The sequence below is a fragment of the Cynocephalus volans genome, chromosome 3, assembly GCF_027409185.1.
Source record: "Cynocephalus volans isolate mCynVol1 chromosome 3, mCynVol1.pri, whole genome shotgun sequence".
In the NCBI taxonomy this organism is placed as follows: domain Eukaryota; kingdom Metazoa; phylum Chordata; class Mammalia; order Dermoptera; family Cynocephalidae; genus Cynocephalus; species Cynocephalus volans.
The window spans coordinates 80,508,560-80,526,906 of record NC_084462.1 but is presented as its reverse complement, the minus strand read 5'-3'; the positions used below and the strand labels follow the sequence as shown (position 1 = coordinate 80,526,906).

General features: G+C 33.9%; 1 protein-coding gene across 2 annotated transcripts in view; it reads right to left on the bottom strand.

Annotated features, from left to right (window-relative positions):
* Positions 1 to 18,347, bottom strand: part of ADAM10 (ADAM metallopeptidase domain 10) — a 158,277-nt gene that overhangs the window by 49,880 nt on the left and 90,050 nt on the right. For both annotated transcript variants that reach the window (XM_063089440.1, XM_063089441.1), the window contains exon 5: positions 14,746 to 14,846. In XM_063089440.1, coding sequence (XP_062945510.1) covers positions 14,746 to 14,846 — 101 coding nt within the window. The remainder of the gene's footprint in view (positions 1 to 14,745; positions 14,847 to 18,347) is intronic.

Genomic DNA, 18,347 nt, shown 5'->3' with positions numbered 1-18,347 from the left:
AACCAGCAGGCTTGTCGAAGTTGAAGAGAGAACCTCTGAACTTGAAGATGGGCTGTTTGAAATAACACAAGCAGACAAAAAGAAAGAAAAAAGAATCAAAGACATTGAAGAAAATCTGAGAGAGATATCAGACAACCTTAAGGGCTCAAATATCCGAGTCATGGGTATTCGAGAAGGGGAGGAAAATGGAGATTCCATTGAAAACATATTCAACAACATAGTGGCAGAAAACTTCCCAGGTATAGGAAAAATCACAGATCTTCAGATCCAGGAAGCTCAACGATCTCCAAACGTATTCAACCCAAAAAGGTCTTCTCCAAGACATGTTACAGTCAAATTGGCAAAACTCAGAGACAAAGTGAGAATCTTAAAAGCTGCAGAGAGAAGCATCAAATCACCTATAAGGGAGCCCCAATCAGGCTAACATCAAACTTTTCATCACAAACCCTGAAAGCTAGAAAGGAATGGGATGATATATTCAAAATACTAAAAGACAAAGATTGCCAGCCAAGAATACTCTACCCTGCAAGGCTATCCTTCCAAAATGAAGGGCAAACAGTATATTTCTCAGACAAACAAAAACTGTGGGAGTTCACTACCACACGACCACCCTTACAAGAAATCCTCAAGGGAGTACTGGGTTTGGTTCCTGAAAAATAACTACCACAGCCATAAAAACCCAAGAAAAATCAATACCCACTAGTATAATAAAAATGGCATCCATGAAGAGAAAACAAGCAAACAAAAACACTATCTACAACCTAAGGAACCAACAAACACAGAAACCAAACAGTAAATCAGAAAGCAAGGAACAAAAGACACCTAAGACAACCAAACAACCAATAAAATGCTAGGAATAAATCAACACCTTTCAATAACAACTCTTAATGTAAAAGGCTTAAATTCCCCAATCAAAAGACACAGACTGGCTGACTGGATCAAAAAGGAGGACCCAACTATATGCTGCCTACAAGAGACCCACCTCACCCATAAAGATTCACATAGATTAAGAGTGAAAGGATGGAAAAAGATTTACCATGCAAACAGAAAAGAAAAACAAGCTAGAGTAGCTATTTTTATATCTGACAAAATAGACTTTAAACTAAAAACCATAAAAAGAGACAATGAGGGACACTACTTAATGATAAAAGGACTGATCCATCAAGAAGACATAACAATCGTAAATATGTAGGCACCCAATGTTGGAGCAGCCAGATTTATAAAACAAACTCTATTAGACCTAAAGAAGGAAATAGACACTAATACCACAATAGCAGGGGACCTGAACACCCCACTGTCAATATTAGACAGATCATCTAGGCAAAGAATCAGCAGAAAAACACAAGATCTAAACATTACTCTAGACCAATTGGAATTGGCAGATATCTACATAACCTTCCATCCAACAACCTTAGAATATTCATTCTTCTCATCAGCACATGGATCATTCTCCAGGATAGATGACATTTTAGGTCACAAATCAGGTCTCAATAAATTCAAAAGAATTGGAATTATCCCATGTATTTTCTCAGACCACAATGGATTAAAACTAGAAACTAATAACAAACGAAACTCTGGAAACTATACAAACACATGGAAATTAAACAGCATTCTACTTAATGACATATGGGTCCAAGAAGAAATCAAGCAGGAAATCAAAAAATTTATTGAAACTAATGAAAATAATGATACATCATACCAAAACCTGTGGGATACTGCAAAAGCAGTATTAAGTGGGAAATTTATTGCATTAAATGCTCACCTCAGAAGAATGGAAAGATGGCAAGTGAACAACCTAACACTTCACCTTAAAGAACTAGATAAACAAGAACAATCCAAACCTAAAGTTAGCAGACGGAAAGAAATCATTAAGATCAGAGCAGAACTGAATGAAATTGAAACCCAAAAAACAATTCAATAGATCAATGAATTAAAAAGTTGGTTTTTTGAAAAGATAAATAAAATTGACAAACCATTAGCATGGCTAACAAAAAAAAGAAGAGAGAAGACTCAAATAACAAAAATTAGAAGTGAAAAAGGCGATATTACAACTGATTCATCTGAAATATAAGGAATCATTCGAGACTACTATAAACAACTATACACCAATAAATTTGAAAATCTGGAGGAAATGGATAAATTTCTGGACAAACACAAGCTCCCAAAACTGAACCATGAAGATGTAGAAAATTTGAACAGACCAGTAACACTAAAGGAGATTGAAGCTGTTATCAGAAGGCTCCAAACAAAGAAAAGCCCAGGACCACATGGATTCACACAGCAGAATTTTACCAAACATTCAAACAGGAATTGACACCGATTCTTTACAAACTATTCCAAAAGATTGAAACAGACGCAAATCTCCCAAACTCATTCTATGAAGCAAACATCATCCTGATACCAAAACCAGGTAAAGATATAACCAAAAAAGAAAACTACAGGCCGATATCCTTGATGAATATAGATGCAAAAGTCCTCACTAAAATACTAGCAAACAGAATACAGCAACACATACGTAAAATTATTCACCACGATCAAGTGGGATTCATCCCAGGTATGCAAGGTTGGTTCCACATACGCAAATCAATAAATGTGATACACCATATTAATAAAGTCAAACGCAAGGACCATATGATCATCTCTATAGATGCTGAAAAAGCATTTGATAAAGTTCAGCACTCATTCATGACAAAGACCCTATATAAGTTAGGTATAGAGGGAAAGTTTCTCAACATAATTAAAGCTATATATGACAAACCCACTGCCAATATCATACTGAATGGGGAAAAGCTGAAAGCTTTTCCTTTAAGAACAGGAACTAGACAAGGATGCCCACTCTCACCACTCCTATTCAACATAGTGTTGGAAATATTAGCCAGAGCAATCAGAGAAGAGAAGGAAATAAAGAGCATCCAGAATGGAAAAGAGGAAGTCAAACTGTCCCTGTCTGCAGATGACATGATCCTATATATCGAACAGCCTAAAACCTATACAAAAAAACTCTTGGAATTGATAAATGATTTCAGCACAGTAGCAGGATACAAAATCAACACTCAAAAATCAGTAGCATTTCTTTTCTCCAATAGTGAACATGCAGAATGAGAAATCAAGAAAGCCTGCCCATTTACAATAGCCACCAAAAAAATAACATACTTAGGAATTGAGTTAACCAAGGAGGTGAAAAATCTCTATAATGAGAACTACAAACCACTGCTGAGAGAAATTAGAGAGGATACAAGAAGATGGAAAGATATCCCATGCTCTTGGATTGGAAGAATCAACATAGTGAAAATGTCCATACTACCCAAAGTGATAAACAAATTCAATGCAATCCCCATCAAAATTCCAAAGACATTTTTCTCAGAAATGGAAAAAACTATCCAGACATTTATATGGAATAATAAAAGACCACACATAGCCAAAGCAATGCTGAGCAAAAAAAATAAAGCTGGAGGCATAACACTACTCGACTTTAAGCTATACTACAAAGCTATAATAACCAAAACAGTATGGTACTGGCATAAAAACAGACACATGGATCAATGGAATAGAACAGAGAATCCAGAAATCAACCCACACACTTACTTCCATCTCATCTTTGACAAAGGCACCAAGCCTATTCACTGGGGAAGGGACTGCCTCTTCAGCAAATCTTGCTGGGATAACTGGATATCCATATGCAGGAGAATGAAACCAGATCCATACCTCTCACCGTATACTGAAATGAACTCAAAATGGATTAAGGATTTAAATATACACCCTGAAACAATAAAACTTCTTAAAGAAAACATAGGAGAAACACTTCAGGAAATAGGACTGGGCACAGACTTCATGAATACGACCCCAAAAGCACGGGCAACCAAAGGAAAAATAAACAATTGGGATTATATCAAACTAAAAAGCTTCTGCACAGCAAAAGAAACAATTAACAGAGTTAAAAGACAACCAACAGAGTGGCAGAAAATATTTGCAAAATATACATCTGACAAAGGATTAATATCCAGAATATATAAGGAACTCAAACAACTTTACAAGAAAAAAACAAGCAACCCAATGAAAAAATGGGCAAAAGAGCTAAGTAGGCATTTCTCTAAGGAAGATATCCAAATGGCCAACAGACATATGAAAAAATGCTCAACATCACTCAGCATCCGGGAAATGCACATCAAAACCACACTGAGATACCATCTAACCCCAGTTAGGATGGCTAAAATCCAAAAGACTCTGAACGATAATTGCTGGCAAGGTTGCGGAGAAAAAGGAACTCTCATACATTGTTGGTGGGACTGCAAAATGGTGCAGCCTCTATGGAAAATGGTATGGAGGTTCCTCAAACAATTGCAGATAGATCTACCATACGACCCAGCTATCCCACTGTTGGGAATATACCCAGAGGAATGGAAATCAAGTCGAAGGTATACCTGTTCCCCAATGTTCATCGCAGCACTCTTTACAATAGCCAAGAGTTGGAACCAGCCCAAATGTCCATCATCAGATGAGTGGATACAGAAAATGTGGTACATCTACACAATGGAATACTACTCAGCTATAAAAACGAATGAAATACTGCCATTTGCAACAACATGGATGGACCTTGAGAGAATTATATTAAGTGAAACAAGTCAGGCACAGAAAGAGAAATACCACATGTTCTCAGTTATTGGTGGGAGCTAAAAATTAATATATAATTCACACACACACAAAACCGGGGGTGGGGGAAGAAGATATAACAACCACAATTACTTGAAGTTGATACGACAAGTAAACAGAAAGGACATTGTTGGGGGGGAGGGGGGAGGGAGGAGGGGGGGAGCTTTTGGTGATGGGCAACAATAATCAGCCACAATGTATATCGACATAATAAAATTAAAAAAATAAATAAATATTTCCATCCCGTAACATCACGTTATATACCTTGAATACACACAATAAAATTTATTTTTTTTGGAAGTTTGTATTATAGCTGGGTACCAATACTACTGAAAAAGCTAGATACTACAGTCCTAAATAGAACAATATTTGGGGTAAATGCCTCCTACGTGTACTTTTAATGCTATTTTGCTCAGGATTTTCATTTAGATGGTCTCTAGGTGCCAGTCTGTAGAATTTATAAATGATATTGAGAAGCATTTCAAGTGCAAATATTTGTGAAATGCAGTTCATACTTACAATCATATTATTCTACACAAAAAGGAGTTATGTTAATCTTAGCTACTGTTGAAGTTATATATGCTAGATTTTCTTCTCCAGAAAAAAAAAAAAAAAACAATGTTCTAATGTGAAAATAATCTTTAAAGAAAAATTTTAAATTAAGAAGTCAATCTTAAATATGAAGGAGTCTTCCAAGTAGAGAAATTAACATAAAAGTGGTCAAGTTTATTACTCAAGTGGATCAGATTTTCCACATCTTTACTGGATTTTATTTTTTGTCTGACTGTTCTCTTAGTTATAGAGAAATGGATTAAAATCTCCCATTATATGATCTTTCTAAACTCCTTTTAGTTTTGTTGAGTTTTGCTTTATGTATTTTGAAGTTATGGTATTATGGGCAGAAATTTAAGACTTTTAACAGCCTGGGGAGCTGAACCTTTTATCATTATGACATACCTAGTTTAGTAATGCTTTTTTGCCTTAAAACCTACTTTGTCTGATGTTAATATAATTTTTGCTGGAGTCAGCAAATTTTGTCTTGCATCCTTGTACTTTCAACTTTTCTAGATCCTTATATTTTAGGGGAAATTTTTGTAAAACAAAGTTTGTGTTGTTTTTGCTAAATCCAGTCTGATGATCTTTACCTTTAATTGGTGCATGTAATCCATTTGTCTTTAATATAATTACTAATATATTTGGGTTTAAACCTACAATTTTATTATTTATCTACAAATAAATCTACAATTTTATTATTTATTATTTATGCCTGTTATATACTCTCCTTTCTTACCTTCTTTTGGATTTTTGGTTTTTATTATTTTATCCATTCCTTCAATTAGCTTTTTACTAACTTTTTTAGAAGTTAACCTAGAGATAACAACATAATCCTTGACCTACCAAAGTTAAATATACATAAGAACCTTTCTTTACCTGTTCACAAAAAATGCAAGAACCTCAGAGCACTTTAATTACATTTTCCTCTCTCCCAACTTACTTCCCTCTATCTACAAATATGCAGCATACAGATACATACAACCCTACAACCTGTTATTATTAAAGCTTTATAGTATGCATTATCAATATCCACTTAGAATTATCCACTGTGGTGTTCTTCATTCAATCCTGCACCTACGAGTTATCATCTGAGCCCACCATCTTTTCGTTGGAAAAAGAAACTTTTAGTGTAGTCTGATGGTTATATTCTTACTTTGAAATGTCTTTATTTTACTCTTATATTTTCACTGAGTACATCATTCTAGGTTTACAGTTTTAGCACATTCCACTGTATTCTGGTTCCGAGTGTTTCCAATGAGAAATGAGCTGCCATTTTTACTGTGATTTCTTTGAGCGATTAGATTTTTTTCCACTGGTTGCTTTTAAGATTCTTTTTTTTTTTTGTCTTTTTCGTGACCAGCACTCAGCCAGTGAGCGCACTGGCCATTCCTATATGGGATCCGAACCCGCGGCGGGAGCGTCGCCGCGCTCCCAGCGCAGCACTCTACCAAGTGCGCCACAGGCTCGGCCCTAAGATTCTATCTTTAGTTTTGAGACTTTTCTGAATAATGTGCTAAGGTATTGTTTTCAATATATTTATCCCTCCCTAATTACAGGGCTTACTGAATTTCCCTCTGTTGTGTTTGGAAAATTCTCAGCCATTATCTGTCCTTATTCGCCTCTCCATCTTTCTCCTTCTGGGACTTCAATTATACATATGTTAGATCTTTTTAATGTGTCATCTACGTCTCATGCCCTTTTCTGTATTTTACATCCTTTGGTTTTTCAGTGGTTTGCTCTATTTTCTTATGACATACCATTCACATCTAAATCCATCAAATTCTTAATTTCTGTTGTTACATTTTTCAATTCTAAAATTTCCACCAGGTCATTTTGCACATTTTCAATTTTCTGTTGAAATTTAAAATTTTGTCTTTACATACTTGAACACATTAAAGTCTATGCCTGATAATTTCATTATACAGATATCTTTAAGTTCTGTTTCCTTTGTCTCTTTATTTTCTTGTTCTTCCATCATGTTATTTTGTTTGTTCATATATTCTGGTTATTTTGAACTGAGTACCAGATAATATATATGAAAAACCACAAATATAATTTTGAGTCTTCAGGTGATGCTATCTTTCTCAAGAGATTTATTTTCATTTCTGACAAGTAGTTAGGCTTGGTATACTGGTAATTCTGGATCACCTTAATCCAATCAGGGACTAAGAAGATATAATGTGAAACTTCAATCCTCATCAAGGGACACTGGACACTTTTTGATTCACCCTTACTCCTAGCAAGCAACCCTTCAAGGTCCCAATCTAAGTTCTTCTGGGCAGGCCCTAAACAATATTTTTATCCTTGGCCTCATGAGTCTGGACAGTTCTGCTCACCTCAGGTATCTCTTTAGGAACTGGAAGACATTCCTAGAGAAAAGTTAGCCCCAAATTCCAAGCTCACCTTTTAGATGTACATTTTTTCTAAGATCTTGGCCCCATAATTCTTCAAAGCTGTGTTATTTTTTCCAATTCTTTCAAATAGATACACACACACAGACACAGACACATACATGTAGACACATATATAAACATTTATATATGTTTTAAATATTTATATTTTGAGGCCAGGTTGGTTTTTATTAGTTGTTCTAAGCAGAAGAAATACTTCTCTATTACTTAAAGACAATTCTCTATTAATTTTATGCATTGTGAATATTTCTCAAAATTTATAACTTGTTTTCACTTTAAGATATCTTTCAGTCTTCACTTTAAGGTGTCTTTCACTCTTAATTTTCAATCTTTTTTATAGTCAAAGATTTTAAGTCTTATTCAAAGTGTTTCTCTACCTCATAATCCAAAATATTTTTGATATCTTCTTTTATGAAGTGTCTTTTCAAATGCTTCATTCATTTTTTAATTCGGGTTTGTGCATTTTTAAAAAATGGAGTTATGTGGTCCAAGTGCGGCGGTGTTTACATTAACTGATCACAACCAGTTACAGATTTCTTTGTCCATGGCTTGTTTTTACATTTTCTTATACTGTATCTTTTGAGGCAAAGTTTTTAATTTCAATGAAGTCCAATTTATACATTTTTTTTTTGTTAGGGTATTTTTGTGCCCTAAGAAATTGTTATTTATCCCAAAGTCACAAAAATTGCTCCTGTTTTCTCCTACAAGTTGTAGTTTTAGCTTGTGCATGTAGTTCTATTACTACTTTTGAATTAATTTTTGTATAAGATGTGAAATGTAGGTGAGGATAAATTTTTTTTTTCATATGGATATCCAATTGTTCCAGTGCTGTTTGTTGAAAATACTGTTCTTTTTAAGTTTAAATTACCTTGGGATCCTTTAAAAATCAACTGACCATAAAGACCGTATTCTATTTCTTTGATCTATATGTTTACCCTTACGTCAAGATGACACTACCTTGATTACTGTAGTTTTATAGTAAGTCTTAAAATAGGTAGTATAAATCCTTCAGTTTTGTTCTTTTCTTTGAAAATTGTTTTGGCTATTCTAGGTCCTTTACATTCCAATATAGCTTTTAGAATCATTTGTCAAGAAATTTTACATCTATGTTTATGAGGGATACTGGCCTGTCCATTAGTTTTCTTGTAATGTCTTTGTCTGGTATGAAAGTCAAGGTAATGTTGGCCTCATAAAATGTGTTGAAAAGTTTTCCCTTCTTTACTTTCTTGAGGACTTTAACAATGACTTAAGATTGATATTTTTTCTTTCTTAAGTATTTGAATTCAACAGTAAAGTTGTATCTGGGCTTGAAGTTTTCTTTGATAGAAAATTACTAACCAGTTTAACCTCATTCATACACACTCACACACATTCTACTATTGCTTGTGTTGTTTTTCCTAATTTGTCTCTAAAGGAATTTGTCTATTAAATTGATACAGGCTCAAGGTGTCCAAAATATGTATTTAAACTACCAGTGTCTACAGAAATATCCCCTCTTTCATTTCTGATATTGTTAATTTGTGTGTGTTTTCTCTTTATTTCTTGTTTAGAATAGCTTAGAAGTTTATCAATTATATCAATATTTTCAACTCATCTTTCTGTGCTTATCTTCTACCTGAAAGATATCTATCTACTCTTACCTGTTGCTTTCTTTATTCCTTCTACTTAAGATTTTAAATTGTACTTCCTTGTCTAGCTCTTTAAGGTGGATGCTTGTATGATTATTTTCTAGATCTTCTTTTCTAATATGATCATTTAAAGCTTTAAATTCTCCTTTAAGTATTGCTTTATCTGAAACTCACAAATACGTTGTGTTTTTGTTATCACTCAGTTCAAAATGGTTTCAAACTACATTACTTAGAAGTGTGTGGCTTAATTTCCAAATTATTGGGGGATTTTCCAGGTTTTGTGGATATCTAATTTAATTCCCTTGAGACTTAAGAAACTATTCTGTGTAACTTCAATCCTTTTAACCTTATCAAGACTTGTTTCATGACCTAGTATATGCTTCATAAATGTCCCCTGTGCACTTGTAAAGAATGTGTATTCTGCCATTGTTGAGCGCAGAGTTCTATAAATGTCAATAAGGTCAGGATGTTTGCTAGTGGTGTTCAAGTGTTCTATATCCTTACAGATTTTCTGTCTATTTGCTCTATCAATCCATAAAGTTGTCTACTAAGAAATGAGTGTGATCTCCAACTATAATTAGTGGGGTTATCCATTTCTCCTTTCAATTTTGTCATTTTTCCTTCATGTATTTCATAGCTCTATTAACTAACATTTAAAACTGTTATTTCTTCTCAATAGTGACACTTCTGTCATTATGAGATGTCTTTGTCTCTAGTGATATTCTGTGAACTGAAATATACTGTTTGATATTGTATGGTCACTCTAACACTCTTATGATTAGTGCTTATATGATGACTGTTTTGGATCCTTTTACTTTTAAACTCTATCTTTACATTTAAATTGCACTTCTTTTAAGATGGATTTTGTCTTGCTTTTTTAATCACTCTAATCATCTCAGCTTTTTCATTAATGTGTGTAGTTCATTCACATTTAATGTAATCACTGATATGGTTAGATTCAAACTTTCCATCTTGGTATTTACTTGCTATTTGTCCCATCTGTTTTTTGCTCCTGTTTTCTCTTTTCCTACCTTCTTTTCATTAACTGAGTACTTTCAATTACATTTGATTTCTTTTATTGGCCTACCAACTCTCTCTTTTTTTTTTTTCCCCAGTGATTGCTCCAGGGCAGGGGATATTACCGCAAACTTTTTCTCAAAAAGCCTTATAGTAAACATTTAGACTTTCAGACCAAAAGGTCTCTGTCACAACTACTCAACTCTGCCACTACAGTGCAAAAGCAGCCATAGAAAATATATTGATAAATGGGTATAACTGTATTCCAATAAAACTTTACTTCCAAAAACAAACAGCTGACCCATAAGCTGTAGTTTGCTGACTCCTGTATTAGAGTTTGCTATATGCATCTTTTACATAGCACAGTCTACTGCCAAAATTATAACACTTCACCTATAGCATGAGAAACACAACAATATACTTCCATTCTTCCTTCTCGGGTCCCTTGTGCTACTGTCAGAAATTTTGACTATTTGTATATTACAAAAACCCACTATACATTATTATGTTGATTTAAGTAATAATCTCTTGAAGACATTTTTTAAATGAAAAAAAAAATTCCTTTATATTTACCTACATATTTACTATTTTATGCTCTTCACTTCTTTGTATAGATCTGATATCCTATTTCTACCTAAAGAACTTCCTTTAATATTTCTTGCAATTGTAGAACTGCTAGAGACAAATTCTCTGTTTTTGTTTGTCTAAAAAGACAATTAATTTGCCTTCATTTTAAGAAACATTATTTTCACAGAATATAGAATCCAAGTTAGACAGGTCTTCTTTCAATATTGCGAAGATGTCATTCTATATCTTCCAGTTTGCACTGTGATGAGAAGTCAGCAGTTATACTTATTGTTATTCCCCTGTATGTAAATGCATTTTCTTTTCTTTGGCTGCTTGTATAATTTTCTTATTTCCAGGTTTTTTCCAATAATTTAATTATAATATACCCTAGTATAGTTTTCTTTGTGTTTATCCTGACTGAGTTTCTTTGAGCTTCTTGAATCACGGATTGAAATTTTTCTTCATATCTTAAAAATCTGGAGGCATTAATTCTTAAATATTTTTTTCCACATCTCCTCCTCCTGGACTCATTATTTTCTCTCTCTCTATTTAGATTTGGAGAGTGTCTATTTGTTTTACTGTCCTTTATTTGCATTTACTCATGTTGACCTCTGCAGTAATTAATTTGCTCTTAAGCCTATCCATTAAATTTCTCACTTCAGATAACAAATTTTTCAGTTCTAGAAGTGCTATTTGGTTCTTTATTATAATTTATATTATCTCCTCTGTGTGTTCATGTCTTCCTTCAATTCTTTGAACATATTGATAATAGTTATTTTAAAATCATTATCTGCTAATGCCTGTAATTTCTGGTTGTTTCTGAGTGGGTATTTTTTCCTAATTATGGATCATATTCAATTTCTTGTCACCCAGAAATGTTCTTTGAATGCTGGATGTTGTGAATGTTACATTCTTGAGTATCCATATTTAGTGTCCTCCTCTGACAAATATGATTGAGCTTTTCTTCTGACAGGCAGCTAATTTATTTGAAAATCACCTTGACTTTTTTGAGGCTTATTTTTCTGCTTGGTTAGGACTGATGTGAAGTAACCATTACTTTAGGGCTAGGTTAGTCCTACTCCTACCATGGCTTGGGATCTCTATCAAGTGTAATTTCTGATAAGTCGTTCACAGATTCCCCAGTAGTTTTTTTTCATAGAATCTCACCCTGTGCAGGTACAGCTTAGTATTCAGTTAAGATTTGAGGTAACCTCCATGCAGGTATCTGGAGCTCTTTCTCAGCATATCTCTTCCCTCTCAAGTACCCTGGCCTTAAATCCAGACATCTCAGCATTCCTGAACTTTGACTTCTGACCCTTCAAATCAGCAAGACTGCTGTGTACTACTTCCTCTTCCTGAGATCCACTTCCCTGTGCCATACATGAAAGTTGGACTCCAGTCAGTCAGGAAAATCAGAGATACTTATTTCTTCACTTTCAGAGATCTCAGTACTGCACTGCCTGTTCTCCAATGTTTGAAAACAATTGTTTCACATATGTTTTCAGTTTTCCAGTTGTTTTTTGCACAAGGCCTAGATGGATACAAGTTACTCCAAAATAGCTGGAAAGAGAAATCTGCACTCTAATAGTTTCAAAGTTTTTATTTTAGGCATTTAATACTTTAATCCATCTATAGTTTTGTTTTAAATAAGATGTGAGATGAAGACCCAACTTCATTTTTTTCCAAATGGATAAACATTTTTTCTGACTCCATTTATTCAATGGTCCTTACTTTTCCTCACTGATTTGAAATTACATCTCTACCACATAACAAAAGTTCATACAGGTGTAGGTATGTTCCTGAGCACTCTATTTGATTCCCCTAGTCAATTTGTTCATCACTGTGCTAATATCACACTCTCAATTTCCATCAGTCTATACCTTCTAGGGTAAATCTCTCTTTCCTGCTCACCACCTTTAGATGGGCTCAACTTTAGTCCTTACTTTTCTGTAAAACATTTTATACCCACTGGATGTTGTGAATAAGTCTGTTGTGATTTTTATTTGACTTGCATTGAGTTATAATTCAATATGGGGAGAACTGACATTTTTATGATATTAAATATTATTTCCTATTAACAGTATATATCTCTCCATTTATTTAAAATCAATTCTTTATTTCTTATAAAAGTTTTATGATTTTCCTCATATGGGTCTTGTAATTCTTTGTTACATTTATTCTGCAACATGTGATATATTCTGATACTATTAATAATGTCATCTTTCGTTACATTTCTGGTAGTCTACTGCTGATATATATAAATGCAACCTACTTTTGTAGAGTAATGTTATATCAGGCCACTGTGCTAAACTCTCCTATCATATCTAGCAATCTGAAATCTCGGTCCCCTCTATCCACATTGCTGATAAAGCCACTATCACTTCTCAACTGGATAACTGCAAATAACTTCTAATTATTCTCCCAGACTCCAGTCTTGGACTCCACCCCAAAGTTAAAGATTATTTACAGTTCTATCTCTCTGGCCTTTCTATGTACTGTTCCTCCTGCTTGGAATATTCCTTCCATTTGCTCATGGCTAACCTAACTCCCGTTTATTCTTTTAGTTTCTGATTATTGCCCTCAAATACTTCAAAGGCTAGGTTAGCAATTCTTCTTCTGTGTTGAGTATCACCTGTGCTTAATCTTCTCTATCTCTTACTACCTTGATTGTTTCTCTGTGTCTCCAATTAAACTAAAAGTTTTTTGAAAACAAGCCTTCATCTTAATCACCACATATTCCCAGAATCTACCACAGTCTCTAACATAGGGCAAAAGATCAATGCATATTTGTTCAATAAATACAAGAATAAAATCTCAATACTCAAGAAAGAGTTACCTGAAATAGAACTGTTTATGCCATTTTGCAAATCAAGAAATAGATGTGAATACAAATCTGCATGGCTCAAGAAACATTACTCCACCCTACTACTTTTACAAAGGGTGTCCAAAATATATCAGAAATCTTTTCTCATATAAGAAAAAATGGGGGTTTTTTTGAACTTATGTTTTGAATAGCTATATGTCACCTAAAAGAAGGAGAAGGCCAAAAAAAAAGAATAAAAGAACAAAAGTCAAATGGCAAAAAACATACAATTGAAATATCAAAAGCACTGATATTTCTACTACAGTGATCAGCCATCCTGGTTTGTCTAGGGACATAGAACTTTCAGCATTAAAACTGGGAACCCCCAGCCAGACCAGGGCCAGTTGTTCACTGCCTTGGGTTGAATGTCCCTCCAAAACAATTATCCCCACTGTGACAAGTGTAAAGAGGGTGGGAAATCCTATTATCGTCATTGAAAGGCAGGACCATATTGTAGTGAATGGACTAATAATGGCAGATATGGGCATGGTTCTGAGGGCTTTAAAAGAATAGTGCATGAGGAACTATCTCTTTCTCTGTTCTGCATTTTCTGCCATGTGAGGCTGCTGGGTCACTGTTGCCACCACTAAGACTCTCACTGGATGTGTTCCCTGGACTTTGGACTTCCCAGCCTGCTAAACTCTAAGCAATCAATTTTGTTTTCTTATAAATTACCCAGTTCTGAGTATTTTGTTATAAGCAACAGAAAAGGACTAATACAGTCACCTTTCTTTTAACACTATTACAAATATCTATATTTATATAAAACATAAGTTCAGATTTAAGTTTTTAAATTTTATGATAGAACATGTAAGACAGAGTATATTTTGTACAAGTAACATAATGCTGAGTCACACAGATTTGTATTCAAATCTCAGCACCACCTCTTTATTATTGGCAAATTTTCTAGCCTCTTGAGCATTAAAAAATACAAATATTTCCCCACGTCGGTATAAATCTTTCAGAAATTCTAGAACATACATTTTTAAGTGCAGAAACACATGCCCAAGTTCCTTTCCATTTTTTAAATGCAAACTAATGTTAAAATCTTTACCTGCGTTACTTCCTCTACTCCAGTCATCTGGTATTTCCTCATCCTTTCAAATACAGAATGATCTGCACAGCCCCCCTGTGGACCATATTTATGGGGATAGTCTGAAACATGAAGAAATATCATTATTGTCACATGTTTAGATATAATCAATTATCTTATAAATAAAAAATGAACTGTCAAAATTTATGAAAGCCATAAATGCTACTCAGCACCTATGGGAAAAGCATTATGCCAGGCATTTTAATTTTAAAACTGGCAGTTTCCTAAGTTCTCCCTCAGTAAAAATCACTGGTCTTTAGCTTTCTGTCCTATGGATGATTTGCAAATTTTTAAAAAGAACAATAATCACTCTTTACTCTGGATTTAACTTTCCCAACCTTTTCCACTTTAGATATATAAAGCATCTTAAGAATGCAATTTACCTTATTTGTAATTTATAAGTTTCCCTACAGACACATTGAATTTCCTATGCTGCAAATGTAAAAAGCCCTCTCAACCTGAACTACAACTAGACTAATAAAGTATTATATTTGGCTTCAATTCCTTCCATGAATACCAACTGGACTCAAGGAAAAGTGACCTGGAAACATGCTCCATGGCATGGTGAAAGTAGACTGAGTTTAAAATTTATTCAGTGTGTAATTCAAGTGAATGCTTTACAAACCAATAACTATTTTATCATTTGTTTTCTCATCATAATTAAGCAGTGATTAATTTATCCTAAACTGAATGGTTCTATTTCCAGACAACTGTTTGATTTAGCTTGGTCATTTAAAAGTTTATTCCTCTCTCAAAGTTCTACATAGTTCTCCCTTGTCAAGGTCCTCCTTAGTTAATGAACATATTTTGTAATTCAATCTACTAACCACAATTAAGAGAACTGGCAAAATAAAATACCAAGACATGGGTATAAGAGGAAGTACCGAAACATCCCTAAGCAGTTTGTAAGTGTAATACACAGCAATATGATTATATACTGCAGGTAGTTTCTTCAGAAAATCTAGAACCTCAAATGGACACTAGTGTTTCATTTGAAATACTAGTTAAAAACGGGAATACAAATCTAAACTGGCAGTAGGAAGAAGGGGTTATGAACAACCTACCTACACTGATATAACAGCTCTGATTTTTTTTTTCTAGGTCACAAACGTTTATATCATTTCACTAATTCCTTTTTTTTTAATTGGTTATAAATATTCATGGGGTACAAAGCTAATTGTCACCACCCGTGCCCAAGATGTGATGGCCAGATCCATACTGGCAGCATGTCCACTACCACAAATTGTGATTATACCCCATGTCCCCCATTCAATTATCCCAATTATCCACAACCTCACTCCCCACCCCCTTTCCCCACTCCACTTTGTATCCCTAGGTATGTTCTCTCCCTCTGCAAGTCCAACGCACCACCGTGGTCTTTTTTTCCTTCCTTCTTTTTCTCTTAGGTCCCACTTATGAGTGAGTACATACAGTATTTATCCCTCTGCTTTGCTTAACAGCTCTGATTTAAATTAGCTTTTATCAGAGTTCAAGATTGTAACAACTGTAAAATTCAATCAATAAATGTGAAAGGAATAACAATTAAAATCACCATTTTGAAACCCCACATGTCTAAACTGATTTAGGCAAGGAATATCAATGGATGCTAAAACCATTAGGTAGGTGAAAGCTGTGAGGGAACAGGATATACATAGTCTCTGAAAGTGTTACCCTACAGATTACTTATTAATTATAAAGAAAAATGGTACCTTCAGACCACAGAAATACAGTGATTTACCACTTCATTTACCAAGTGATCAAATTTAGCATTACCAATAGCAGGACGACCTGCTGTTATATGCCTTCTGTTGTGATGCAGTAAGAAATGCCCCGCTTCCCCTAGGCAGTATTCTTGCCAAAAGATATTAACTGAATCTAATCATGAGTCAACAATCATACACACCGGGAAGTAAGAACATTCTATAATTCACTGACCTAGACGTAAGAAAAATAAAGCAACATCATTTAAAAACAGAAAAAGTGGAGAGTGGGAGAGCCTGGCATAAATTAAGACACTAACAGAGACATCATAAAGAAATGCAAAAAAGGTACTTTTTGGACAACTGGAGAAATTTGATAGATTTTATAGAATTTTTACAGACTGTATATTAAACAATATTATTGAATGAGTGATAATCTTTTAGGACTGAAATATTATTGTTGCTCTTTAAGAAAATATTCATACTCAGGAGATGCATGAAGTATTTAGCAGTGAAGTTTCATGATGTCTACAACCTACTTTCAAATGATTCTCCAAAAAAGTATATGGGGAAGGTGGTGCAAAATGTTAAAAATTGGCAAATCTGGGGGAAAGATATATGTGCTCACTGTGTACAATTCTTTTAACTTCTTTGTAGGCTTCAAATTTTCAAAACAAAGTTAGGACTGCAATATCTATGGAACAAGTTTAAATGATTTTGAAGTGGAAAACTAACACTACTAAGTGTTGAACAAGAAAAAAACTGATATATTTTTATTTTGCCATTTCAAAAACTGACTTTGGAAAAGTCAAAATATAATACCATGTAACATAAATTGAATAAGATTCTACAATAAAGGCTTAAAAGTTTTACAGTGTAATATACCAAGATTTTCAATTCTCATCTTTTAGTAGATATGTGGTGTTAATTTATTACAAGTGTATACACACACACACACATACAGAAATCTCTTATGCAGTTAACAAATTTGATCCCTTGGAATTCTGCTAGTGGTTTTAACTCTTACATAAAGTTAAGTTTATAGTTTGATATTAGTTATTTATACATCCATCATTTTGTACTATTTTGCCTCAATACTGGGATAGTTCAGTCCCTAGTAACTAAAAATGGGGCATGATTCTTTGGCTAGATTTCCCTTAAATCATGGATAAGAAAATGGTTTGTCTATTTCTTACAAGACAATAATGTGTATGATGATAAATTCTGCTGCTAACTCAAATAGTGACTAGGCAAATAAGTTTTAAAAATGCTCCCAGAGTACTGAAATACAAAATATTTTACCACAGAAAATGAATGATAGCAATTTATATACTGTCAAAAATTTATTTTAATTTCTGTTCCAGTGTGATGACCAACTAAATTATGATTCAATTATTTTGTGTGCTTATTCATTTCCTTATGAGTCAGTTTGTTGTGTCTTAATTTAGATTTGTTAGAACAGATTCAATACTTAACCTAATAACCTATTTTAATATTCACCTTAGGCTAATTAAGTTCAATGAATAAAACATATATTTAACACTTGATGAAATTCTTATAGAGTTGAATTAGATATCCCTCCCAAAAAACACCTATTTTTAACTACAGATCTAATTTATTATGAAGCTTCTTAAACCATCTTAATAACCCCCATAACCAGAACTGTTCTCTCTCACACAGGACATGAGCAGAGACACGAGAACATATAGAAATGACTTTACTCTCAAATAAAAACTATTTAACCATTCACCTTAGACTTTCAAAAGAAAAGCCCTGTGATTAAATATTTAAAGCCAGTTTTCAGATGAACATTCCCAAATGTCCACCACACCTGGTCTGCCCATCCCTCACACCTCATGGCCA